The sequence below is a fragment of the Podarcis filfolensis genome (genome assembly GCF_964270895.1).
Source record: "Podarcis filfolensis genome assembly, chromosome: 3".
Classification (NCBI taxonomy): Eukaryota; Metazoa; Chordata; class Lepidosauria; order Squamata; family Lacertidae; genus Podarcis; species Podarcis filfolensis.
The window spans coordinates 104,648,324-104,676,179 of record NC_139606.1 but is presented as its reverse complement, the minus strand read 5'-3'; the positions used below and the strand labels follow the sequence as shown (position 1 = coordinate 104,676,179).

The 27,856-nt window shown below is 44.4% G+C and overlaps 1 protein-coding gene across 8 annotated transcripts in view; it reads right to left on the bottom strand.

Annotated features, from left to right (window-relative positions):
- Positions 1-27,856, bottom strand: part of ANAPC1 (anaphase promoting complex subunit 1) — a 62,966-nt gene that overhangs the window by 19,073 nt on the left and 16,037 nt on the right. For 4 of the 8 annotated variants that reach the window (XM_083604737.1, XM_083604739.1, XM_083604741.1 and 1 more), the window contains exons 11-33: positions 26,958-27,053; positions 25,982-26,072; positions 25,805-25,870; positions 25,237-25,374; positions 24,364-24,504; positions 23,853-23,913; positions 22,786-22,973; positions 21,272-21,346; positions 19,504-19,769; positions 19,188-19,279; positions 16,000-16,148; positions 14,920-14,998; positions 14,394-14,430; positions 12,509-12,579; positions 10,791-10,969; positions 10,037-10,263; positions 7,852-7,970; positions 5,647-5,918; positions 3,667-3,901; positions 3,128-3,219; positions 2,801-2,935; positions 1,796-1,878; positions 1,342-1,420 (exon numbers count right to left, since the gene is read on the bottom strand). In XM_083604737.1, the coding sequence (XP_083460863.1) occupies positions 1,342-1,420; positions 1,796-1,878; positions 2,801-2,935; positions 3,128-3,219; positions 3,667-3,901; positions 5,647-5,918; positions 7,852-7,970; positions 10,037-10,263; positions 10,791-10,969; positions 12,509-12,579; positions 14,394-14,430; positions 14,920-14,998; positions 16,000-16,148; positions 19,188-19,279; positions 19,504-19,769; positions 21,272-21,346; positions 22,786-22,973; positions 23,853-23,913; positions 24,364-24,504; positions 25,237-25,374; positions 25,805-25,870; positions 25,982-26,072; positions 26,958-27,053 (2,971 nt within the window). The remainder of the gene's footprint in view (positions 1-1,341; positions 1,421-1,795; positions 1,879-2,800; positions 2,936-3,127; positions 3,220-3,666; positions 3,902-5,646; positions 5,919-7,851; positions 7,971-10,036; positions 10,264-10,790; positions 10,970-12,508; positions 12,580-14,393; positions 14,431-14,919; positions 14,999-15,999; positions 16,149-19,187; positions 19,280-19,503; positions 19,770-21,271; positions 21,347-22,785; positions 22,974-23,852; positions 23,914-24,363; positions 24,505-25,236; positions 25,375-25,804; positions 25,871-25,981; positions 26,073-26,957; positions 27,054-27,856) is intronic. The other 4 variants (XM_083604738.1, XM_083604740.1, XM_083604742.1 and 1 more) reach the window with 1 other exon arrangement.

Genomic DNA, 27,856 nt, shown 5'->3' with positions numbered 1-27,856 from the left:
ACAGGGTAAAGGAAAGCAAGTTGTGATGAGCTCAGAAACGGCAATTGTGTAAGAATTCCTAAGGAATCAATTAGAGTTGATCAAGAAGTTACAGGCACTTCTGTTTCAAGCTCAGAACCCAAAAGCACCCTGCAATTCTTAAGACTGTCGGAGAAAACGCAAACCCTCTTTCTCAGCACGGTGCAATAATCTACGCAAGAATTCTGTTTTGCGAACTCGGTTTGAACGATTTGTGCGCCATTACACAACCAGACACTGGCTTTCATAGTCTGCGGCTAGAGTGTTAGATTGGGGTTCAAATCCCCATGAAGCTCAGCCTAACGGTCTCTCAGCCTAACCTACCTCACAGGGTTGTTGTGAGTATATAACGGGCAGGAAGAGAACCACATATGCCACCTTGAGCTCTTTGGAGGAAAGGTGGGAGAAAAATGCAATAAACAAACAAGTAATGCCATGAGCCAATGGGACCAGATCAACTGCAAAGTAGCCTTTGACTCAAAGCCTAATACAGTGGTACCTCGGGTTACAGATGCTTCAGGTTACAGACACTTCAGGTTACAGACTCCGCTAACCCAGAAATAGTACCTTGGGTTAAGAACTTTGCTTCAGGATGAGAACAGAAATTGCACGGTGGCGTCGCAGCGGCAGCAGGAGGCCCCATTAGCTAAAGTGGTGCTTTAGGTTAAGAACAGTTTCAGGTTAAGAATGGACCTCCAGAACGAATTAAGTTCTTAACCTGAGGGACCACTGTAATTTGAACAAGAGCATCTTGTTTTAACTTTCTGAGTAGCATTTCTGGGCTTCCTTTTTTGCTGCTGAAAATCGCCCAAGAATATATTTTTTTACACAACAAGCAATTTAGCGGACAGATTCAAGGGCAACTCAAGCTTACATTGCCAACCGATGAGCACACAGGTGTTTTGGCTTTGCTGAATATTGCACTTCTGCTGGCCACATTTGGCCTTGCACGTACAAACTTTCTCTTATGCAAAGTGATTCTAAAACTGGGACAGGATGGAGAGTACTGTCGTTTGTGTGTGTGTGTGTGTGTGTGTGTGTGTGTGTGTGTGTTTTCTTAAAAAGATGAATGGCCTAAGCAGGAACGGCAACCAGCATGTGTCTAGACTGAAGCATGCAAAAGTAATTCATACAATTTATTTTAACTGATTTGCATAAAGTAAACCCAATAAAAGGTAAACTACTTAGAAGCTTTTGTTGATTCAGTGGCATATAAACCTTCTTTTTTAAAAAAACTCAATAAATAAGGAAATTCCGTTTTGAGCAAAGGGCATTGCAGAAGAGCAAAAAAACAAAACAAAAGACCCCAAAATATGAACATACCCTTAATAATAGAAATTCTGGTTTCACGAAGTCCAACAAATACATGGTATCCGGAGCTCGAAGCCAGTCAGCAATGGACCTAGCAAAATGTAAGTAAAAAAATAAAATGAAAGAGTTCTGAATTACAATGGCTTGCTTAGGGAAGCATGAAGACATGCTTCAGTAGAGCACATCGTGAATGGCTGAATTTGCTTGCTGCTTTTCTAACTTCCTCTAATCTTTCAGCTCAGCCGCCCTCCTGCTACAATCTTCACACATTTCAGTAAGTTGCAGAGGCACAATTCCAAATGCTCAGACCGAACTGCAAAGCTTCCTTGCATTTATTGGGTGTTCCTCCATCACATTCTGGGGACTGCCTGCATTGTGGTGAGCTGCAAGTACCCTTAAGCATGAAGTCCTGTGATTCGAAAAGCTTACGTCTCTTACACTCAAAGCATGATTCCAAACCCAGTACCTGTTGTTAGTCTTTAGGTAGATCATCGCTAGCGCCAGAGTCGCGCCTGGGCACGTCACGTCCACATTTATGGTGTCTCCTTCCTGTAAAGAATAAAAGCAGGGAGATAAATCAGCCTGAATGCTAGAGAACGATGTCGCACGCCACTTTTATATTTATTTACTTTCGTTCCACTTACAAATGGCTTCCCGTAAAAGATCTCAAAGCAACACAACTTTGCTTTGTGCGGGAGGTGGGCCAAGGGAAACCTCTGAAGGTGGTCTGATGGACTCCTGCCCCCCAAGAAAAGTAGGGCTGAGCCTAACCAGTAACTGAGATGGGAGACTGTCTTGGAACTCCACTGATGGTGCTCTTGTCGGAATCTCCACTCGGCCATGCTGATAAAGCTCCTCTTCCGATGTTAATTAACGACCTGAGCCTCTGATAAGGCTCCAAGGCACGTTCCCCCATTCAGTAGAGTTTCCAGCAGCATGCGGAAGTGATGAGATTTATGGCTACATGGCTAAAGAGTTTTATTTCTCGCTACGCAGACAGCAAAGAAAAATACATCCTCTCTCTATGAAAGCAGAGAGCAACTGAACAACAAAGGAACAGGAAACCACTAACGTCACATCCCATCTCCCGTCTCCCGTGAGACTTCCAACAGCCTGGAATGTCTCTGGAATGTAAACAGAGCCTTGTGACTCTAAGCAGCTGCTCAGTGGCAAACAGAAACTAACAGCTCTGAGGTCCCTTGAACAAAGATGCGAAGAAACAAAACAACCTATTCCTTACAAAAGGATGAAGGGGAGAAGCTGCAGCGCACAAAGGCTGATTCTTGCAGCACTCAAATGGCAGAGCTCAGTTTCAGAGCACCAGCCCCTGGCATCTTCAGGTAGGGCTGAGAAAGACCCCCTACCTGAAACCTTGGGAAGATGCTGCCAGCCGGCGAAGAAAACAGGCAGCTAGATAGACCAGCGGCCCGACTCAGAATAAGGCATGGTTTAAGAAAACTGAAGTGTGCACCTTAATCTGGTAGCTTGGAGACTTGTGCTTTTCACGGTGCATTCCAGCTTGAAACCGCCGGTGGCCGCCGACCATATACTGGTAAAGCTGCTCAGGCACATTGAGGTCCGACATGCCTATCAAGTTGCTGCCGTGCTGCAGGAGGAATGGAGAGCAAAGGGTTAAATCAGCCTTATCCTGTTCTACAAACATGTTTGAGGCCCAAGGTGCCTGAAGCACGGTCAGCGAACAAACAGATGCTGCATTCGGATGGAAATCTAGCAAACAGTCCAGCATCTCTCTCTCTATCTCACTCACACGTTCCCCAAAAGAGAGAGCTACACTTACCCCAAGGCAAACCATGCCCAAAGCTAAACCAGCAGCTAGCGAATAGGACTCTCTGTCGGTGCAATACTCCATTTCAGGGCCTGGGGGGCGCCCTTAAATTTAAAACAACAACAAACAAGAGTAAGTCAAAACTAGGAAGAAAGAAAGAAAGAAAGAAAGAAAGAAAGAAAGAAAGAAAGAAAGAAAGAAAATAAATAGTTGATTTTTACTCAGTTAAATATTAACCTGAATTTGAGTACTGAAAAGCTTAGATCACCATATTTTGCTCAATATCATATTATCAGGGACAAATCAGGGGCCAATTTGGACAGCTTCCTTAAAGATTTTAGCCTGCGGCAGCAAAAATAAAACCCATCCATGAAATCATTTGCGAGGGGAAGCCCACACAGCACTCGCTCCAGATGTTGTGGACTACAACTTAGCTTTAGCCAGCATAGCCAGTGGTCAGGAATGTGGACGCAAGTCCAGTAACATCTGGAGGGCACCTGCGTTCGTGACCTGGATGCTGCTCCAAGAGATTTCCTCCCCTGGAGCTTTACCTATTTCCGACAGCAGAACCTCGGCCGTGTGCCTGTGAGCCGTGCCTTGGTACACCAAGCCAATCCCTATCACGGCTGCCACTTGTACATTGTGAGGCACATCCAGTTCGGTGGAAGTTGGTGGCAGAAGAGCAGGGATGTGGATGCTGAGCAGGCGAGTGATGGACATGTCCATGGTGCCCAGCTTGGCGGCGGAGACCCCAAGCAGCAGCCCGATGCTCGTCATTTCGTGGCCCTGCCAGGAGAAACAAACACATCCATCAGGTGCCTTTTTTGAATGGAAATGCACAAACACACATTCATGAGCTGCACCCCAAACCGAAAAGCCTGAGGCCATGTTTCAGGATTCTTTTATTTTACAGCTTAATCAGATACCATATTTTTCGCTCTATAAGACGCACCCGACCATAAGACGCACCTAGTTTTTAGAGGAGGAAAACAAGAAAGCAATGCAAAGCCTCTTGAGCGAAGAGGGAGGAGTGCTCCCATTGCGCTCAAGAGGCTTTGCGTGGCTATCCCTGAAGCCAGAAGAGCAAGAGGGATCGCTGCGCACCAATCCCTCTTGTTCTTCTGGCTTCTGGGATAGCTGCGCAGCCTGCTTTCGCTCCATAAGATGCACACACATTTCCCCTTACTTTTTAGGAGGGGAAAAGTGCGTCTTATAGAGCGAAAAATATGGTAAGTGCTGGAGAGGCAATGAGGTCAAGGGTATGTTCTTTCATATGTGATGGACCTGTAAAAGGGTCAAAGAGTATTGGGAAATAATTTATAATGAATTGGAAAAAATGTTTAAAAGCACCTTTCCAAAAAACAAACAAATAAACCCAGAGTTATTTTTTGCTGGGGATAATTCAGATGGAAATTCCCAGGTGTCAAAAAAGGCTATTTATGTATGCCACTATGGCGGCCCATGTTTTGTTAGCCCAAAAATGGAAAACGAGCAAGGTCCCAAAGAAGAATGGCAACTTAAACTGATGGAATATGCACAGCTTGCGGACCTAACATATAGAATAAGAGAACAAGAAGAACGTTTGTTTAAAGAAGATTGGGAAATGTTTACTGAATATATGGGGGGAAATTGTGTGCACTTGAAAACTTTGGCAGCATTAAGATGAATTCAACAGTGTAAATAAGTTTTGACTAATTTTTTTTAGGGATGTGGGGAACTGCAGCAGTGAGGGAGGAATTGGCAAAGATCTAGTGCCTTGCCTTGCACAAGGAGAAAAGCTTTTCACCAGTGCGAAGCCATCGTTGATAAAACCATGGTTTGCTGCAATGCAGTAATGACGGTTAGAGTTGCTGGTCTGCCTCTGGAGGCAGAACTGCCGGGCAAGCAGAAAACAAAGGCAGACAAGCAGGCTTGAACTGTGGTTGCCTGTATGTCTAGGTACTAAACTACGATTAGCAGAAACCATGGTGTGGCGATCACACACAGAGCCCCCGGACGTTTGACGGTCTATTGACCCTGGGCCGCCTCTGCGATTGCTTTTTCCGCTGCCACGACCCCGTATCTCACGGGGACACAACGAAGTTGTTAACATAAACAATTGATCAAGTTTATTTTTAAATGCAGGAACAAGCTTATGGTTACAGTTAATTTTACTTGGCAGTTTCTTATTTTTAGTTCCTAACAACTGAAAACTGTTTATTCCAACTATCTATCTGACTCCACCTAACAATTCCTCTCACTCTCTCACGATACGACTCTACCAACCCACACCTAAACCTCCCTCTTCCTTCTTCAACTCCCAAACCTCAACTCTCTCAACCTCAACCGACTTTCAAAACTTCCCACTCTAACTTTTATTCCCCCCCTTGCATTCTCACTAGCCAATCACATCACACCTATTTTAACCCTTTCCTTATGACCCACCCTAGGAGGCAAACGCCACACATGGTTTGGCATGACCACTTGACTATAGTCAGAAATACAAAAATCGTGACGTTCTCTTCCCTTTGCCTTTGGGTCAAGCGTCTCACCTTTGTCAAGTAGTCATGGATGTTGAGCGTGGCGAGTTTTGTGAGGTGGCCGTTCAAACCCAGGGCCATGAGGAAGCCTGCATATTCATTGGCTAGTTCGGCATTTTTGGGTTTGTTGTAGACGATCCATGCAGAATCGATTTGAGAAGCAGGCGCGATCTTCAGTCCAGCAGCAACGCCGTTGTGGAAGTTGGCCCAGCAAGCCATGTTCGGAGGCACATCTATGTTCCCACTGTTGAGGTCCACTGTGGTATTCCTAGGAGGAGCCCGGCCTACAGAGTGCAGAACGACCAACTGCATGTGAATCAGAACCGTAGAAGAAAACCCCTTTCTGCTTGGGAGGGCTAAGCATAGTTAGCTGCTTTGGTGTCAAAGTAAACTACAGTGGTACCTCGGGTTAGGAACTTAATTTATTCTGGAGGTCCATACTTAACCTGAAACTGTTCTTAACCTGAGATACCACTTTAGCTAATGGGGCCTCCCGCTGCTGCCACGTGATTTCTGTTCTCATCCTGAAGCAAAGTTCTTAACCCGAGGTACTATTTCTGGGTTAGCGGAGTCTGTAACCTGAAGCGTATGTCAGTGGCGTAGCGTGGGTTGTCAGCACCCGGGGCAAGGCAAGTAATTTGCGCCCCCTAACCCGTGGATTTGCGCCCCCTAACCTGTGGATTTGCGCCCCCTAACCCGTGGATTTGCCCTAACCCCAGATGTTGCGCCCGGTGCGGCCGGCCCCCCCTGCACCCCCCACGCTACGCCACTGGCGTATGTAACCCGAGGTACCAGTGTGAGCCAGTGTGGTGTAGTGGTTCAGAGCGGTAGTCTCCTAATCTGGGGAACCGGGTTCGATTCCCCACTCCTCCACATGCAGCTGCTGGGTGACCTTGGGCCAGTCACACTTCTCTGAAGTCTCTCAGCCCCACTCACCTCACAGAGTGTTTGTTGTGGGGGAGGAAGGGAAAGGAGATTGTTAGCTGCTTTGAGACTCCTGAAGGGAGTGAAAGGCGGGATATCAAATCCAAACTCTTCTTCTTCTTCTTCTACCACTGTATAGTTATCTGCAAACATCAAACTGACTTGTGTTTTATATATGCTGTAAGCCGCCCAGAGTGGCTGGGGAAACCCAGCCAGATGGGTGGGGTATAAATAATAAAGTTATTATTATTCTTTATTATTATGACAGTGGCCTGGTTCAGTTGCTGCTTCTGGCCATGGAGGCAGAGCACAGCCATCACAGCTAGTAGCCGGATAAACCCTCCTTCGAGGAACAAACTTGCTATAAGAGCTACTAATTTTTTGTTCCTGTTGTGACTCAAATTATCCCTAAATTTCCTTCCCTCCTTCAGATTCCCCCACTGCCTAATCCAGAGGAGTGTCATGGATTTAATGCTACAATGGTAGCACTGTAGAGCAGGCAGTGCTCTCTCTGTGTGTGAGCACGCAGGTAAATCAGGTCATCATGCTAAATATTGCAGGAACACAGCCCCTCCGAGACTTGGGGCTTAACATCAAGGACTATCAAAAAGACCGGCAGAAAGGAACTGAGAGAGATATAAGGGCCTCGGACGTGAGATCTCCAGGCTAAATAAATAACATAAAGACTGATGGATATTGGTTGGGGACTGGAACCGGGAGAAGGGTGGGTGGAGGTTGGGAATCCAAAGGGTACATAAGGATAATTTGCTTTTTATATTTTGTTAGTGGTAAGGAAATTGGGTAAATCGTGGAAGGGAAATTTTGGTCGACTTTAGGAAAAAGGCTTAAGAATAATTAATGAGGTATAAGTATTGATGTGTGATTTTAATAAGGTAAAATTGGTTTTTTCTTTTTAAATTAATTGAAAATAAGGCTGTTAGAAATAAATTGAGGAAATGGAAAAAAGAAGTAAAGTAAAACAATAGTATGTTAGAACAAATGTTTAAGTTAAGGTAAAGAAATAAGTTAAGGACTTGCTGAACTGACAATTTAAATTGGAATACAAGAAGGGGAGGTGTGAGGAGGTCTGAGAAATAAGGTTAAGAATAATAAGTATCAGAAATTTTATGTGGTTTTTTCTATTTTTTTTCTTTGTTTAGTTTTGAATATTATGTATTTTTGTGGGTTTTTTTCTGTTTTGTTTTGTGTATTTCTTGTTTTTGTTTGTTGGGTGTTTCTTGAAAATGCCAATAAATATTTAATAATAATAAAAAAAATATTGCAGGAACACACCTGTCAGGTTTAATTTGGGAATAGGCAACGGTTCTGTTGGGACTGGATGATAAGAGAACAGAGTGAACATTCCTCTTCCCAAAGGGAGAGCCATCGTCCGCTGACACAACTGCAATAGCCTATGGTGAAAATCAAACACAGAAAGAATGCAACCAACAATATTATTCCTTTCTAAACACACACACACACACACACACACACACACACACACACACTTATACCAACGGGTTAACTAAATTATATTACAATCAACTTTAAAGCGGGCAATAAAAAGCTGCAGGAATATAAATACAAATAAAGAAATCATTTCTCAGTGTTCCGAATACAGTGGTACCTCGGGTTAAGAACTTAATTCGTTCTGGAGGTCTGTTCTTAACTTGGAACTGTTCTTAACCTGAAGCACCACTTTAGCTAATGGGGCCTCCTGCTGCTGCGTGATTTCTGTTCTCATCCTGAAGCAAAGTTCTTAACCCGAGGTACTGTTTCTGGGTTAGCAGAGTCTGTAACCTGAAGCGTATGTAACCCGAGGTACCACTGTTCATCTAGTGCTTTTCTCTGGGGGGATGCAGGGGTACGCAGATTTTGTGAATCTAAGTTTGGCCTCATTGAGGAGCAGTATTTCAATATGAGTAGGAAAACGAGAGTACCCCGAAACATTTTTTTTCTTAGAAAAAAACCACTGCATCAAACATTCCACCAATGAGAAATATGCAAAGCACATAGGAAACCTGTGAATCTGTGGACAGGGTGACAGATGAATGTATGAATTTGGATTTCTCCATGGTTTATTTGTGAATATTTTATGGCAGGCAGCAGATTGTGTGAATGTAGTCTACTGAAAAAGACAAGAGTTTGAAGTGATGCAAGGACTTGTCTGTGGTGGTTGGTCTGCAATGGCCCAGTCACTCGTATGCAAGTCATCAGTTTAAGTCACCCAGTGAGATATTAAATATAGTCTACCCTGCTTTTTCCTTTCAGGCTAGGATTCTTTATCTGTGGTCTTGGGCTCAAGATTGACCCTGTTCCTGTTCCCATCCTCTCTGTTGGAAGCACCGGAACTCAGGCAGAAGACAAGAGAGAGCCCCTCCAAACAAACCAGCTGTGTTCTTTATGTCTTGATTATGCCTGGGGAGGCTTCCACAGCTATTGCCTGTGCCAAGAGCTCTTCCAGACTGACAGGTCTGCAGAGGATTTGGCATGTCAAGTGGCAGAGCTACCATTGCGCTAAAACAGAGACGTCAAAGGTGCTTCCAGACAACAATGTTTACTGAAGATTCACCCCAATTTGTTTGCAGGGAGATGACATTTGCTATTGAATGCATAAGGTAAAGGTAAAGGGACCCCTGACCATTAGGTCCAGTCGCGGACGACTCTGGGGTTGCGGCGCTCATCTTGCTTTACTGGCTGAGGGAGCCGGCGTACAGCTTCCGGGTCATGTGAACAGCATGACTAAGCCGCTTCTGGCAAACCAGAGCAGCGCACGGAAACGCTGTTTACCTTCCCGCCGGAGCGGTACCTATTTATCTACTTGCACTTTGAGGTGCTTTCGAACTGCTAGGTTGGCAGGAGCAGGGACCGAGCAACCGGAGCTCACCCCGTCGCGGGGATTCGAACCGCCGACCTTCTGATCGGCAAAGTCCTAGGCTCTGTGGTTTAACCCACAGCACCACCCGCGTACCTTTTTTTTTTTTTTTACAATTTGTTTGTGGGTAGGTTAGATTATGTTGCATCAGGGCAAATGCTCTACAGTGTATTTCCCTGTCACTTTCCTTACTGCAGAAAGTCCAGTCTTTGGCAATCTGTGGGTTTGTTGCACCAGAGCTCCCAAACCACAAATTTTGCAACCTGAATTTGCCCTGTGAGACCTGCATTGCAGGGGGATGAACTAGACAATCCTTTGGGTACTTTCCAACTCTGCAATTCTACGATTCTACGAATCCCCCTCAAAAACAGCGACAGTCTAAAAGTGCCCTCAATCTCAAACCTGCAAAAGAACACGGCATTTTCGTAAGGAAACTTTCTACTTTCCCGACTGCCCACTCCCATTGCTGATCCCAGCATCCTTAGGAACTTCCAGTGCCTGGAATCACTGCTAGGGAGCCTGACTCTGGCAAACGTGGGGATCTCTGCAGTGACACAATATGACACTCCGACAAACAAGCTTCTAGGAAAGCCAACAATTTACCGGTTTTCTTTTTCTTCTATATATTCGTGGTCACTGACTTCTGGCATCTGAACTACATTGACACGGACAGGGTGAGCACTCTGCAGAAGTCTGCGCACCTCTTGCACTCTCAGGTCTTCGCTCCATATGAGTGACATCACTTCCTGGTTCATATCATTCATTCCGTCGTCCTCCTCTTCTGACTCGGCTGTTGAGGGCATTTCGGAGGAGAGCACCTGGGTGTCAGACTTTTGGAGAGAGAGAGAGAAATTGTATTTTAGGTGGGGAAAGGTTGGAATGTTTGAGGCTATGTATTTAAGGGGGGAAAAGAGTACTGGAGGCGAGAAACGTAACAGAAGTACATAAGGTTTTGCAGAGTGTGGAGAAAGATCACAGAGGAAAGCATTCCTCTCCTTCTCAAAATACTAAACCCGGGGTCAGCCAATGAAGATGAATGGTGGGAGATTAAAGATAGATAAGAGGAAACACTTCATCACACAAAGCATAGTTAACCTATGGAATTTTCTACCAAAGACACAGTGAAGACGACCAACTTGGAAGGCTTTAAAAGGGGATTAGACAAATGCATGGAAGATGCAAATCCAAACATTCAAATTTTCCCCTTTTTCCATAAAAAGGCATTATTGGTAAAACTGGAAATACTCTTTCCCTTTAATTTAAACAAACGGAAAGCCAAGCACAGGCATTAAATCTCAGAAACTATTTTAAGGAATCTTCCCAACTTTTCTCTGGAAGATACTTCTCTGCTACTTACAGCTTTACACTTTGGCAAGTTTCCCTCGCACGCCTGTTTGGAAAGATCCTGACGGCCAATCAGAAGGCAGACTGCTTCCGGCCAGTCAGAGGCAGGCTGCTGTCGGCAGTGATATATTGCGTCTCTGATAGGAAGAGCAACTCCAAATGGCAAAGACTCCAGATCTCTTAAGGTGAATCCTAATATTATAAAGAAAACAAAGCTTGGGGTAATTTTGCATGCTAATTTCTATGAACCCATCTTAAGTCCAAATATTACTGTCTGTAGGCACAAAAGTAGAGATGCAAACATACCCTGTAGGACAGGGGTGGGGAAACCTTTTCTGGCTAGCAAGCCAGATCTTAATCTCCCTTGGCCCCGGTGAATCAAATCTGACAGGTTTCAATCACCTGACATCAGAGAATCAGGTGATACTGTGCTTCAAAGACCCAATTGTAAGGACTTCAAAATGCAACATGGGGGGCTGTTTGAAAGTGCTTTGCAAGCGGTCACATACTGTTCCTTAAGTCTCTGAAACGGCTTTCAAACAGTAGGGTTTGGGAAGGATCAAGAGCAGTACTGAGAGGGAGAAGCAGTTTCCATGGACTGCAAGCCAGTTATACCTCCTTGAGAAGTTGATGGGCAGGAGGGAGCACATGTTGGGAATCTGAATACGTGCAGCTACTCACACAGAGTCAATTAGGGTTTGGCAGACAGCCAAGGAAATGTGAAGGAGTAAGTCTGCCTGGTGATACAGAGGCATGGAGACAGCTCCATGATTGGTCACCTCTCTTACGGGAATAATGATTAATGGCCTACTAACTGGTACGAGTGTCAGTGTAGGAGTTGGAGGTTGAGAGTTGTGAATTGTGTATGAGTTAGTCAAAGATCCATGTTCTGTTCTGTTCCTGTAAATAGTCCACTGTATGTAATAAACACCCAACTACAAGTTCCTGGTTCCTGCTTCGTCCATCCTGTCTGCAGCCAAGCTGCCAATTGCTTTCGTGAATTCTGCATTTACTCTGCTAGGTCTGGCTAAGGTCCTGCAACTAGTCGGAAAGTTGCGAAACACCAAATAGGTTTGGCAATAGTACAACTTGCCTTGCTCCAGCAAAGGAATGATTGGACACACTTTAGATTCCTGAATGTTCCTATGAAGCCCCTCTATTATCAACCCATAGGGTGGGAGTGGCTTCCCCAAAATGGCCTTAGCAGGCTGGTGATCCCTACCCCCTACACACAGTAGGTACAGGCCCATGGCATTAGAATCCTTCAGGATGAAAACAAACAATGGTTTTTAAGAGAGTCTTCTAAGTGAAACACTGCTTCCCATGGTGGCACATTTGTATTTCTTTTGCCTCACTGTTACGTCTGGCCGTAAACACTTTTCAGGCTTTTGAAATGATAAAAACCTATGAAACATCTTTGGCCAGAGACAACAGCGGTATTTGTGCATACACAAGCAGCGGCCCCACTTTCAGACTGCTTTCTGGAAAAAAAAAAACCACGTCTCTAGATTCTGCTTTCACGCATTTAAAAATGAAGTTGCTAGCCTTTGTTTATATGCACGCAGAAAGGCCGCAAAACCAAACACAAGTTTTATTTTTAGTGCTTAATTTTTGGTTTGTTGCGTATGTATTTTTCCACCCTCGGACCTTCAGGTGATGGGCGGATTTATAAGTACTTTAAATAAATAAAATAAATAAAATTCCTGGCAAAAAGTTGGAAGATCTCCTTACCTACATTCGTCATCCAGACAACCAGCTTTTCCGCAAGACTGGAAGCAGATGGGCTGTGCCGAAAACTGCATCTGCACAACAATGGGAAAAGCAAGAGGAATGTAATGCGCTGCCCAGGAGCCAAAAAGGGGCTTCCATGCCTCTCCACCTGTCCCTGATGATTCTCCCTAGGCCACCCCAACCTCACCAGCCCCGCTCCACGTCCTCCCCAACTACTTCTGCCTGGCTGGAATGTATCCTTGAACTGTGACAATGCATCTTGCTTGCCTGGACAGAGAGGGGTGTGAGTGTCACATCCATTGCCATAGGTGCCAACTCTATCCATTGCCATAGGTGTTAGAATTCCTGCATCATGATTGCAGTCATGGGATTTTTGTCTATCACATGACGGTGTATGTTTTGACTCCACAGAGTGGGTAGTGACGGAGACAGGATGTTTGTGTTACTGTGTTCCGTGAAGTGGGACTATTGTCCTTTGTTCATTTTTTCTCTTTGCTGTCCGATGCTAGAGAGAGAGGGAGCCATGCTGCAGTGCTCCGTGTGTGTTTATATGTAAATAAAGTAGATTAGCCAAAATGCTGAGTTGCTGAGGTCTATTACGCAAGCTGCGAAGGCTTTGCTGATCCTTAAGTGTGCTAATGTCTGTTGGCATCGGTCGCTGTGATGTTCGGGCTGAAGAAAGCTTTTGAAGCTCCCGAACGATTGACAAGGAGGGAGAGAACATGGCAGATGGGCATGTGTCTCTACCAAGGTCCTACTCGAGTGTAGGCTGAACTCCTGACAGGGGACACCTAAGCACCCCCAAAAAACTATGCTGGCACGGGACTGAGCCTCCCCAAATTTGAGGAGCTGGGCCTTGCCAGGCCTCACTGCAGCAGCAGTTGTTTTTGGCAGGCCTCATAGCCTCCTCTAGACACATGTGAAGGTCTCACCGCCAATGTTGGGCAGAACTTGGCGCCTCTGTACCAGAATACAAATTTCTTCCAGAAAGTTCCTCACAGAGGAATGTGGCCCTCCTGTTGAAAAATATTCCTCACATAGGAGGAAGGAGACGTGACTGTTGTCCTTTCCTGCTCCTCCGAGTCCCTACTTTGTTCCACAGTGAGTGGCCACAGTTTCCAGACAGATTTTGAGCCTTGGCCCCTCTACTGCCTAAACGGAAGGAAGCAGCGGGGGGGGGGGGCCCAGGGCGGATCAGAATGCACCTACTGCAACACAACAGGGTCTTTCTCTCGCTGGTGTGGCCCAGGCCTCTTATCTCCTCCTCCTTCCATCTGGCTCTTAGGGAAAAATTCCCTGGAAAAACTAAAGCAATTCAGGAAATTGACCATAAAGAGCCGAGGAAAGAGGCGGAGGAAAAAGATCAATAGTTTAGAGGTCCTTTGAGGGAAAATAAGACTTCCCCAAGGGCAGGAATTGAGCAGAACCCATAAACCAGGCATAGGCAAACTCCGGCCCTCCAGATGTTTGGGACTACAATTCCCATCATCCCTAGCTAACAGGACCAGTGTGTCAGGGATGATGGGAATTGTAGTCCCAAACACCTGGAGGGCTGGAGTTTGCCTATGTCTACCATAAACCGAGAGAGTAGTTTTCATATTGCTCAGGGAGGAGATAGCAAGCAAGGGCGAGCACCAAAATATCGTACTTTTCTGTTTATAAGATGAGGGGGTTTTTACGTTTAAATAGTTCTTAAAAATTGGGGTGAGCGATGGGCATTCTGGTGAGCGTTTTTAGGCACCCCCCCCCAAGAAAAGCTCAACAACTCTGGGCAATCTCCCCCCATTTTCTGAATTTTGAGTCCCTAAAAATAGGAGGTATGTTATACACGGAAAAATACGATAGCTCCCAAGTGGAACGTTACGCCATTCACTAATTAACATACCGAGGTTCCTCCAGCTCAGTTTGCTGCTTTCGCTGCCCTAAGGAAAAGAAAGGAGAGAGAATGAAAAGGCACCACTCTTACCTTTGCTTGAGAAGATTAAAACAAGCAGCAAAAAAACAAGGTAGGGACTTTTCTGTGGTGGCTCCTCTCCTTTGGAAAGCCCTCTCCCAGGAGGCCCGCGTGGAGAACTTGTTGCTGTCATTTCAGCACCAAGCAAAACCACGCCTGTTTCCATGGGCTTTTAAGAACTGCTAAAGTAAGCAGCTTATGAACGGTTTGGTTTGACTCTCTGCTTGAGGGAGCTGTCACTGCTTTAGTTTGCTGCTCTTAATTTGTACAATTTCTTTTTTCTTTTTTAATTAGTAGCAGTAGTAAATTGCACTTTTTGTTTCTTACAGCTCTACAAGCCACCTGGGTACTTAAGAAACATACGTTGAAGGTGCGGGGATACAATTGATGTAACTAAAGCAAGCAAAACAAAATGAACATCCCTACGGGCATCGGAGAGCCTCAAAAAATGTATTACCTGTAGTTATCCTGGACAAATAGTTGGAGGCCTCATTTAAAACTGCTTTTTCATCGCCGAGGATGTACAGCACAACGCTCTGCTCAGGAGAAAGAAATTCGCTTTTACAAAAGATCCAGTAGATTCATCTTGTACAAACCTAAGAGTCACATCCACTGTGCTGGGCAATTTTCCCCTCTGGCTCCCCTCACAATTGTCTTGCATCCAGCCTGCCCAGCTGCCTGTCAAAGAATGTGACCCTTGTGATAAAAGGGATTCCTCACCCTTGATTTAGAGTAAGGGGATGAGCAATATAAGATGAAGATAAAGAGTGAAGTTATAAATTACTGTAAAGATTTTGTGCTGAAAAGTCAACAATTTTGCTAAGAATGTGAAATGCTAGGAGCGCAGCTCATTGTTGGCTTCAGTATACAAACTGTACAGAATTGGGTATAGGTAATGTAATTCTCTGCAGGGAGACCTGTATTCTAATATAAGTACTAGCTCATGGGTAGGCAAACTAAGGCCCGGGGGCCGGATCCGGCCCAATCGCCTTCTAAATCCGGCCTGCAGACGGTCCGGGAATCAGCGTATTTTTACATGAGTAAAATGTGTCCTTTCATTTAAAATTCATCTCTGGGTCATTTGTGGGGCATAGGAATTTGTTAATATTTTTTCCCCCAAAATATAATCCAGCCCCCCCACAAGGTCTGAGGGACAGTGGACCGCCCCCCCTGCTTAAAAAGTTTGCTGACCCCTATACTAGCTAAAGGCCACTACTGTTAGATTTTTTTAAAGCTGTTGCTTTAAATTGTTTTCAAATGCTATATGTTAATTTTGATCTTTGCATTTGTGGCTGGGGGGGGGAGTTGGTATGGGGTTTTTGTTAGGAAGTGTGGGAGTTTTTATTAGTTTGTACACATTAGTATTGTTAATTGTTTTAATTATTTTTGGCCTTTATATTGTAACCTTGTGTTGTGAACCGCCCTTAGACCTACGGGTATAGGGTGGTATACAAATTTAATAAGCAACAACAACATGCAGCAAAGCATGCCGACACCTATTTGCAGTGCCAGTTCTGCAAGTGTTGTCTGCACATACCAGCACCACCAGCTTGCTCCTTTCACAGATTCCAGGCAAGTAAGGGTAGGGTGGCACACTGTCTCCCTTCAAGCAGGAACTCAGCCACTGGAAGATGCTCGGAGGTTCAGCCGAAAAAAAAGAAGGGTGATGCATGAAACCTGTTTGGGCTGAATCATACAAAGTATCAGGTCAGGTGTTCCATTTTAATAATACGGAGGTGGTTCTAAAAAAGAAAAAGGTAAAGGACCCCTGGGCGGTTAAGTCCAGTCAAAGGCGACTATGGGGTTGCAGCGCTCATCTCACTTTCAGGCCGAGGGAGCCAGCATTTGTCCACAGCCAGCTTTCTGGGTCACGTGACCAGCATGACTAAACTGCTTCTGGCACAACGGGACATCATGACGGAAACCAGAGCGCACGGAAACACCGTTTACCTTCCCGCCACAATGGTACCGATGTATCTACTTGCACTGGCGTGCTTTCGAACTGCTAGGTTGGCATGAGCTGGGACAGAGCAACGGGAGCTCACTCAGTCACAGGGATTCAAACTGCCAACCTTCTGATTGGCGAGCCCAAGAGGCTCAGTGGTTTAGATCACAGCGCCACCCGTATAGGATTAATGCTATCAGACCAGCTTTAAATCATTCATATAGAGCTAACAACCTCCTTCGCCAGAGCTGGGGAACTTGGGGTCCCCTGCCCTCAAGATGTAGCTGAGATGGGGGACCAGTGCTTTCCAGATGTTCTATTTCAACTCCCATCAGCCCCAGACAGCAAGGCTAATAATCGAGGGAGTTGTAGTCTAAAGCATCCAGAACTCACCATGTTCCCCGTACATAGATTATGGTGCCAACTATCTCTGGCCACTGGCTAGGCTACATGGGGTTGATAGGAGTTGGGGTACAATAATACATCTGAAGGGTCGCAGGTTCCCCATCTCTGAGCTATGTTCCAGCCTGCATATTTGCAAACTAAAACACCAGTGACCTCGGGCCAAAGGAAACCAAACCCAAGTAAGTCCTGAGCACCTCTGATACTTCTCACTACCTGGAGAATTTGGATGCACATAACAACATTGCGGGAACTTTGGTGTCTACGGTAAATATATATTTTATTTTCTGGGGGCAGAATTAAGTGCTTCACAAACAGCATCCATTGACGTAATGCATAGAATTTAGTACCACAGTTAATTGTGATTGCCATATAGCAGCTTAGGTCAACTGGGTGCTCTCTAGATGGTTCGGACTACAATTCCCATCAGTCATGCTGGCTAAGGCTGATGGGAGTTGTAGTCCAAAGCATCCTGAAGGGCACCCGGTTGGAGAAGACTGCTGCGGAAGAGGGTAAGAGGCTATAAGGACCATGAACCATTGGCAATCTGTTTTCCAGTTCCGGGATTCATTAAAATGAATGCTATTACTGGATTGTATACTGCATGTGGAGAAAGCTAAACAGATCTAGGACTGCACTTTAGTAACAGCTCCACAGCCAGAGTCTGGCAGCATGGCTTCTAAACACACAGTAGATTAGTGACACAGTTACTAATACGAATGTTCTTCTCCAAAGCAAACCAAGCTATTCTCTAGAAACGCACCTGGAATAGAATAGAATAGACTTTATTTGCATAGCCAACAGGCCATTGCATCGAAGGACAGACAGAAACAAAAATACATTACGGAAATAGTTATCATAAAATAATCTCAGTACTTAAAACTTGGCAGAGGTAATGATAATAAGATCCTAGGCGACGACACTGATGTCATTCAGACAGCAGCTCTCAGTCTCATTGCTCTCTCGACAAACCTGGCAACCTTCTCTGTTGTCGAGCTGCTCTGGTCGGCTAGGAGTGAGAACAACTTGACTTCACAAGAGCGGCCCGGGATGGCAGATAATAGCGGCGTGATGGTCTCATCCCTGAGATCTTTATACAGGGAGCAGGACAAGAGAACGTGTGACACAGTCTCCACGTAACCAGCTCCACAGGGGCAGAGCCGGTTCTCGAATCAATTTTTTTGATATCTACCTTCAAGAACAGCTGATGGTAACATATTTAGTCTGGCCTGTGTAAAGGCCCGCCTAAGTTTTGGAGTGGTTAGGGTAGACAAATAAGGTGCCCGAAAATCAAAGTGGGAGGGGGGCAGATAAGCGTACCAAGCACTAAATTTCTTAATATAGGCCAGATTATTCTGTTGCTCAATATCCTTCATGCGCTGGTCAATAACGGTTTTTGCCTTGGGTAGACCCATTTTCAGGAGATGCTGTGCTTGGAGGCCACATGTTTTGGACCACCGACTTCTATGAGCATCTCGTGCTACTAGAGGTAGTAGTCCAGATGGGTTTAAGTTTAAGCGAAGCCAATAGTTGAACGTTCTTAACCAGGTCCGGGTTTCGATGGAGAGGAGGCCAGTCTCCAGCCGTAGGGCCGCATTTGGTACGCATGGTGGAACGGCTAGAATCTGTCTTAAAAATTTAGACTGGACCGTTTCAAGTGTGCGGCAATGGTTTCCCATCCAGATTTGGGCCCCGTAGAGTAATTGCACCAAGGGTTTTGCTTGAAAGACCTCCAGAGCTGCTGGGATATGTCTGGCCCCCTTCGTAAAGTAAAAGCGAGACAGTATTTTGGCGCTTTGAGATGCTTTTTCCCTAGCATATTTATGATGGGCCTCCCAGGCCCCTGTTGACTGGAAGACTACTCCGAGGTATTTGAAAATTTTGACCTGTTCTATTGGCTGATTGCCCATCTCCCATCTGTGATATCTGTGTCTCCTAGCGAAGACCATGACTTTGGTTTTTTGGTGATTAACCACCAGTTGATCTCTCCTGCAGTAGGCTGAGAATTCTCTTAGTAGCCTTTTGAGGCCTACTTTAGTTCGTGATAAGAGAACCGCGTCGTCCGCATAGAGGAGCGCTGAAATTGATTTTTCGGCCAATTTGGGGGCATGAAACTCCGGGGATGTTAGGTATTTGACCATGTCATTTATATATAAGTTGAATAGGGCCGGGGCTGAAATACAGCCCTGCTTGACTCCTTTGGTGGCTGGTACAGGGCCAATTAGTTGCCCATTTACTGAGGTTCTTACATATAACTTGGAGTCTTTATATAGGCTTTTTATCAAGAATAGTAATCTTTTGTCAATGTTGGTAGCATTGAGTTTAGCCCAAAGTTTGACTCGTGAGATTGAGTCAAAGGCCGCCTTCTAGAAACGCACCTGGATCAATTATGCAGGCTTGGCTGTAAGTCTTTACAAGCACTGGATAGTCTCTGTAGTAATAATCAAGATAAGCTTCCAGTTTCAAGTCCCTAAAAGGGGGAAATAATAAACAAGTGCATAGAGTTATAAACTCTGATGGTGTCACCTCTTACTTTTCTCTATACTATTCTCTAAACACTCACCTGTTCCCTCCATTTACTTAAATTTGTAAAAAATAAATAAAGATCAGATGTGCCTTAGAGCCCAACTCCAAATCCTCCAACTTGCTGCCAGGAAACACCACTGACCAGAGTTCACACCCACAAGGACATACCTTGCCAGCTGAACCAGAAGGACAACGAGGGAACGAATCCCTTCGCCCATCAAGCAGTTCAGCTTGAGCTCCTCGTAGATCAAGTGGAGCACGCAGAAAATAGCTGGGATGTGGGGGAAGAGAAGAGTGGTGGAATCCAAGCTGTGGTTGGGCGAGAGGCTGTCCCTGGGAGATTTCACTTCCAGTGGATCCAGCCGTAGAGCTTTGGCCAAAGGGTGAGACTCAACATTTTTATGATAGTCAGAATTTAGCAGATATTCCCAGTCCTGGATTAAAGAAAAGGGAAGGGAAGGAGAAATGACACATGAGACAATCCTGCATACTAAATTGTTTTAGTTTATATAGTTTATATTTTTAAAAGGAAAGAAGAATGCAAAGCAGGGAGTTAAAAACACCAAAGGCAACGAGATCACCAATGCAATCTTATAGGCAGCATTTACAGTTCTCAAGCTGTTTTTAAAAAGATGCTTATTAACAACCTGTTGGTTTTAAGAAACATAATCCTGTGGTCTCTGAAAGACAACTGTTGCATGTTTTATTAGCAGGAGCTAATATGAATGTCCCTATTGCAACAGGATCTTTCTCTCGCTAGTGTGGCCTATTTTGGAGCCTATTTTGTCAAGACATTGTTTGCTTGCTCATAAGCATTTAAGGACATTCTCCAGCACAGTTCAGAAAGTGGCACCCACAACAATGTCTTTTATATTGCGAGATGAGGAAGAAATTTTGCCTGGTCAGCTTCTACAGGAGAAAGCTGAAACGTGCACCAATGGTGATCATTTGCATGTGTCAAACAAATAGATATCAGAGAGCAGACGAAGTTTTGCTTATTGACCCCAAACACAATACTTTTTTCAATGCCACCATTAACAATCTGAGCTTCTTGTTGTTCTTTAGTCGTTTAGTCGTGTCCAACTCTTCGTGACCCCCTGGATCAGAGCACGCCAGGCACTACTGTCTTCCACTGCCTCCCGCAGTTTGGTCAAACTCATGTTAGTAGCTTCGAGAACACTATCCAACCATCTCGTCCTCTGTCGTCCCCTTCTCCTTGTGCCCTCCATCTTTCCCAACATCAGGGTCTTTTCCAGGGGGTCTTCTCTTCTCATGAGGTGGCCAAAGTATTGGAGCCTCAGCTTCAGGATCTGTCCTTCCAGTGAGCACTCAGGGCTGATTTCCTTCAGAATGGATAGGTTTGATCTTCTTGCAGTCCATGGGACTCTCAAGAGCCTCCTCCAGCACCATAATTCAAAAGCATCAATTCTTCGGTGATCAGCCTTCTTTATGGTCTAGCTCTCAATCTGAGCTATCTTGCACCAAATCTGAGCTACCTTGTACCAAAACACAACTCCAAATCGGATGAAATGGCCTCTAGTCCACAAAATATGTCATAGTACATTTATTAGTCTTTTAAAGATGCCCCTGCACTCTCCATGGTTTTACTTGCAGCTATCCCTCTGGGAGCTTTTTATGTCGAGCAGCTAATCATCAAAGTTCATAAAGTGATATGCAGACCTGTGAAGTCAGCCTCCGGTCCAAAACACCAGGTTGTGCAAACTCTCACCTGTTGGACTACAAATCCTACCCCTGCTGTAAGTCGAAAGAGCACACCTGATGCTCACATAACACCAACCAAGTTCATGCAAATGTGTGTGTTTTTTAGCTAAGCGCCATACAAGTCTAGGAAGCAGCACCTCCCGAATCAGAGGAATGCACAAAAATCCTCCAGCTGGCCAGGAACTACTAATTAAATGATAAATCATTCCCTTACTTCATCTGATCCTGTCTCTGACGGCCGGGCTTTCTTGGGAGCAATGACTGGAGAAAGAGAGCCTTCAAAATCAAGCTGAAATAAACAGATAAATAAATCATCGCACTGGGCACTGAATTTCAGTTTTCATACATTACAGGAATCGTTCTGTCAGAAGAAGCAAAGCTGAACGTGCAACAGTTCCATGTACAATTGTGATTATTTCTTTGCATTAGCCTCCGCCACCTGGAACCCTGCCCTAAACTCTGGACTAAAACCTAAACCCTGGACTAAAACTCACCAGCCCCAGACAACCTAGAGGTTGGCTGTCCCTGCTCTAAGACCTACCGTATATACTCGAGTATAAGCTGAACCGAATATAATCCGAGGCACCTAATTTTACCACAAAAAACTGGGACTCGAGTATAAGCCAGTTCACCACACCACAAACTTCTCCCCACCCCAGCCTCTCCCCTTGCCTACCTAGGCCATCGACAAAGGCGGAGGAGGAGGAAGGAGCAGCCCCAAAGGGCTGCTTTCAGGCTGCTCGTTCCTTGTCCGCCACTGCCAACAGGGACCCTCACTCAAGTATAAGCCAATGGGGGCTTTTTCAGCATAAAAAATGTGCTGAAAAAATTCCGCTTATACTCGAGTATATACGGTATATTGAACTATTATATAGAGCCAAGCAATAACTAGTAAGATGTGAGGGCACCCAAAATCAAGGGAACCATGCTGTTATTGTGCTTGCAAGATTCTGTGTATATATAGTTTAATTCTAAGATAGACTGCAATAGAAGTACAGGGAAGGGGCAGGAAGCATTATCTCAGCAATACCTTGTTACTAGCAGAAAGCTTGTTACACAGCTTGAAGGTATTTGGATCAATAATAATAATAATGTAATAATAATTTATTATTTATATACCAGCCACTCTGGGCGGCTCTAATAATAATAATAATAATAATAATAATAATAATAATAATGTGATAAAACATCAAACATTAAAACTTCCCTAAACAGGGTTGCTTTCAGATGTCTTCTAAAAGTCAGATAGTTATTTGTTTCCTTGACATTTGACGGCAGGGTGTTCCACAGGGCAGGCGCCACCACCAAGAAGGCCTGCTTCCCTGTAACCTCATTTCTTGCAGTGAGGGAACCGCCAGAAGGCCCTTGGAGCTGAACCTCAGTGTCCGGGCAGAATGATGGGGGTGGAGACGCTTCTTCAGGTATTCTGGACCGAGGCCGTTTAGGGCTTTAAAGGTCAGCACCAACACTTTGAATTGTGCTCGGAAACATACTGGGAGCCAATGCAAGTCTTTCAAGACCGGTGTTATGTGGTCTCGGCGGCCGCTCCCAGTCACCAGTCTGGCTGCCGCACTCTGGATTAGTTGCAGTTTCCGAGTCACCTTCAAAGTGCGCACTGCAGTAGTCCAACACTTCAGAGCACATGGTGGAATTCCCACCCTTCAAGTGGCGCCTTAGTAGTAAGCTGTTGGTGAGAAGTCAAGTGATGTCGCTGCAGAAGTCACTTACGTTACGAGTCCAGGCCACTCTGTCCGTGTTGTAGCCCATCATGTTCATGAGGCAGGTAACAAATAAGTTCCACTCCGAGTAGTAACTCGGTCCGCCCGGTGCATTGTAGGCATTGTACCACCTGACGAGCATTTGCACGGCTACTTCTCTGGGCAGGATACACTTAATGCCTTGTAAACATCTTTTGACTGTTTAGGGTAAAGGGGTGAAGAAAGAACTGTTCAGATTACCGTTTGGTCATTGAGCTGCTCAATCCATTTCTGTGACTTGAAAGCCATTTGCTTTTAACTGGCCCGGGGTGATTGAATTTTATAAAATTATGCATGGCATGGAGAAAAGCAGTTACAGATAGGTAGCCGTGTTGGTCTGCCATAGTCAAAACAAAATTTTTTTTTCTTCCAGTAGCACCTTAAAGACCAACTAAGTTAGTTCTTGGTATGAGCTTTCGTGTGCATGCACACTTCTTCAGATATTCTTTTTCACCTTCTCACCCCTTGCTTTTTCCTGTAAGACCTATTGCAGTCGTTAAGAGTCGTCAACAGGCTCATCACAGCTATCTGCCAATCACCCATTCCCACCACCCTTCTGAGTAATACCCCTCCCCACCTTCTCACTATATAGAAGGATCTGGCAACTTCTGTTTCAGTGTATCTGAAGAAGTGTGCATGCACACGAAAGCTCATACCAAGAACTAACTTAGTTGGTCTTTAAGGTGCTACTGGATGGAGAAAAGCAGACAGAGAAAAGTTTTTTCTCTCTCTCTCATAACATGGGAACTCATGGACATCCAAAAAGGACTTGCTTTATGCCCCAGCCTACAGGAATCAGCTGTGATGGGGTTAATTTTGTTCTCTTGGTCCTGTTCTCCTAATCATGGCATAGAGACCTGGAAGTGATAAATGGTCAAGCAATTATGCTCTGAGTCCTATCTAAGTTAAGTCCACACTGGTTCAGAGCTTGGATTTTAATTTGCTGATTCTATGTCACTGGTGAGACAAAATGGGGGGAGGAGGGAAGGAGAGCTCACAAGCAAGAACAAAAAAATGTATTATTATTCAATATCATACCTAATTCTGAAGTTGCAATTTCTGGGATGGTAATTCTGACCATGGAGCCACTGCTGAGCTCCTGGGAGAAGAAAAACAACAACAGGTGAATTATCTAGCATATGCCATTCACATAAACTAAAGTGATTGGTTAACATGATCAAGAGACCCATGGACAATCAAAAGCATGGTCTATTTCTTTTGGCAAGAGACCCACAAAGGGAAGAATATAAGAAAAGGTGGAAAGGAAAGATCCTTAACACCAGGGTCTAACTCTCTCTGCTCATCAACAAGCAAACTGTGGTTTGGAGATCTAACAAATGATGAACCAGAAAGTTTATTTGTTAAACCCAGAACGAGAAAGAGAGAGACAAAGCTCACGAACACTGGGACTAAGTTTTAGATTAATGCATGGATGAGCAAGGATTTGAAATTGCGTTTCCCAGAACCAAGCTGGAAACCTTTCAACTACTGTGCCACACTGTGCCTCGACTGAGGTCAGCTAACTCTCTATCCACAGAACACTACTTACCAGAGTCACTCTGTTCTGGACAGGATCTCTCACAGAATGAATAAAAGTTGAAAGTTGCTGAAAAGTGCAATCATCAATGTAAGATGAATTTTGAAGTCTGGAAGAATCCCTCAGCTCTGGAACAGGGGACAACACTCCCTGCTTAAAAGGGGGGCAAATATTAAAATCTTTTAGCACTATTCTCAACAGCCCAGATTCAGGATTAAACAAAACAAATTTCCTTAGCAGGTTCAGAAAGATATGAATCGAGCTGTGACTACAGTTTCCTTACAATTTGTTTGTTTACAATATTTAAATACATCGAATACAGAAATAAATCACAATGGACAGAAACAATGGATTAACATTCACTGCCTTAAGATTGCAATTTTTAAAGACCTGGGAGAACAAAAAGGTCTTCATAGAACGAAAAGACCATAAAGAAAATAGAAAGCAAGTCTCTTTGGAGAGGGCATTCCACCGTCAGGGGGCCACCACTAAGCAGGTCCTCTTCCTCGTTGCTACAAGTCTCCTTTCCCTCGGCAAAGTCACCCAGAGCTGGGCTTCTGAAAAGCACCTCAAGGTTCAGGCAGGTATATGTGGGAGAAGGTGAGCTTTCAGCTAACTTTGTTGCCCATTCTAAAGGGCTATGAAGGTGAAAACTAGGATTTAGAATTGGGCATGTGTCTGCAACCTGTGGTGTATGAGCAGAATGCCAAGAACCACACTTTTTATTTAAAGCCTTCCACCTGACCCTTACGTGGCTAGCTTTTGTGGGCCTCATTTCTCCCCAGAACCCTCCCCACAAGTCCCCATTCTGTGTCCAAACACAAACAGGGCAATAGTGACAGTGATGATCTATATACCCACATAGGAAACAGCAGAGCCCCTTACCTCATCTAAGGGTCCGAGGTGCTTGTTCAAGGGCTTGGAAGGAGTATTGGCATTGTCCAGAGGGGTGCTGGGGCGAGGCATCTGATTCGACATCGTCAGTGACGGAGCTGGCAAACCAGGTATAAAAACCTTCCCTACCTTGTAACGGGCGAGAAATGAAGAAGCTAAGTAGAGTTCCAAGACAGAGAGCTTTTAAAGTCCAAAGCGTCCGTAAAAAGACAAACCTAACAACGAATGCAATGCTACAATTCAGCTGTAAGTAATAAATAACCACCTTTTGCCTCTAGCTGCTTCCCCCCACAGAAGGGAACCAAGTCCTTGGACTTTAAAAGGTTGCCAGCCCTCAAACTAGACCAGGGCTTCCCCAGCTTGGGTCTCTAGCTGTTTTGGGACTACAACTCCCATCACCCCTAGCTTGCAGGACCAGTGGATGATGGGAATTGTAGTCCAGAAACAGCTGTTTGGGAAACCCTGAGCTAGAGGAAAAGTTTTTGAGGTTTCTTTGCTTGGTTTGCAACCGAGTAGCATAAAAATTTTATGAAATAAACACTGTAAAACGAACACTTACCCGAACCACTCCGGTGTACAGGACTAAGTTTCCATTGCTTTCCAGAACCAGCATTGTGTCAATGCTCTGTAAAGGCCAAAAGAAAAAGAGTAAATTAATCCACTGGCATTTGAGCACATGCGATCAACTGGCATTAAGCCTGTCTGCACACTCTACATTTCACAGTCTCATACTTACTTCCACTGGAGCTGCATCCTTTGCTGGGATGTTGGTGACAGAGCCGAAGATCAACTGTGACATGTCATTACTCTGTTGAAACTTTACACAGCTAAACACCAGGGGAGGAAAAAAGGAAACCTTATACAAAGAAATTTCTCCAGTATTATTTTTGCATTGCAGTTTTCCAAAAAATATCATGGCTGCCAGCTGGGAAGGCTAGTGATGCTTATTCATAAATATTGAATAAATGCTGCTGCTTGAGTTGAAGCGCCATGTTTAGAGAGGAACTTGGTTTCATCATCAAACCCAAGCTTGGTAAAGGAAACTTTTTGATACTATATCCGAAATGGCAAGCCGTGGTTTGTAACTGGACAATAAACGAGAATAAAAAATGACGGTTGGTACTTTCTATGATTTTTGCATGTCTGAATTGACAAACCATCATTAGGGGGAACTGCTTCACCTCTGGAGAGCCCTCCAGCATAGAAATGGAAATGATGAGTAATAGGAAATGAAAACTGAGAAGCAGTCGGAACCAAGTGCTCGTGGTAAACAATTAACAATGGCTTATTATTTGCCATACTGCTTGTATGGCGAAATGCTTCTAAGCAGTTTATGCTACAAAATCAATTATAAAATTCCTATCTAATTAAAATACACAATAACAATTTCATCAGAGTGTTGTACCATTCTAAATTAATACATACAAGCCAGTTAACGAGGCTGACTATTAAAACAGTTTAAAAACAGTTAAAGCATTAAGATCAGAAGTTCACATTCAGGGGAATGCTTGCCTAAACAAGAGCCAGCGGAATGCCAATACTGATGGGGCTACTCGTATGTCTGTGATATTTCTCATTTACCGTGATATGCGAATGAGTCCCCTTTCTGAATGCTAAAATTGGGATTTGAAATAATATTCAGCTCTCTTTTGGTTATGTTTCCAGTATTTTAGACAACAATTCGAGAAAGTCACATATCGAAATGCACTTACCGTAACTGTAGCTGGGACTCCACTAAGTAGCACAAAAACTTTTGCCCACAAAGGTCAGTCGTAATAAATACTTTGGAAGCTTGAGAATTCTTCTCTCTGTCAATATTCAAATAATCAAAAGAAGAATAAAGTTAGGCTTACTCAAATAAAGTTTACAAATTAAACTGTGGATTATTTTATGCTTCCCTAACAGAGCAATCCTAGGAGTAGGAAAATCTTCCCCATTTTATTTCATCTCTGAATCCACTTTGCACAATCAGAGTTTTGCAGTCTGCAATCTGGGTCTGAGCTTTACTAAACCTTTCCTAAAAGAGCAAACTAACTCTTCTAGCACAACTGAAAGAAATGGAATGCATCGAGAACGAAACAATAGGAGATACGGTCAAGCACAGTAGTGTCACAGGGGTCTCCCCCAAGAACTCTTAATGAACCAGAGCTCCTAGAATACTTTAGGGAAACCCATGACGGCTTAAAATGGTATATCTGTTGCTTTGAATGTACAGTGTGAATGTGGCCGACATCTATCGCGAATAGATTTGTGTCAATCTGAAATTTTTCTTTGGTTTATTACGGTAGATCATGGCAGAAGTATGATGCCTGAGTTTTGAGTTTCCTCTTCCCTCCTTGTTCCTTTTCCCTTGTGTACTGTATTCTTATTAATTTGTTTGTGTATTATAATGTAAGCCTGTGGGTAGGGAATGTCTTGTTCTGATATAATGTAAGCCACTGTGGGAGACATTTTTGGCTGAAGAACGGGGTACAAATACTCTAAAATAAATAAATAAATAAAACGTTGACATAACTTAAAATATGACATGGGATCCTCCATTATGAATCTTGCTTGACCCTGGCAATAGCACCCCCACCCCGTGTGTGCTTTCGAGCAACTAACATACAGA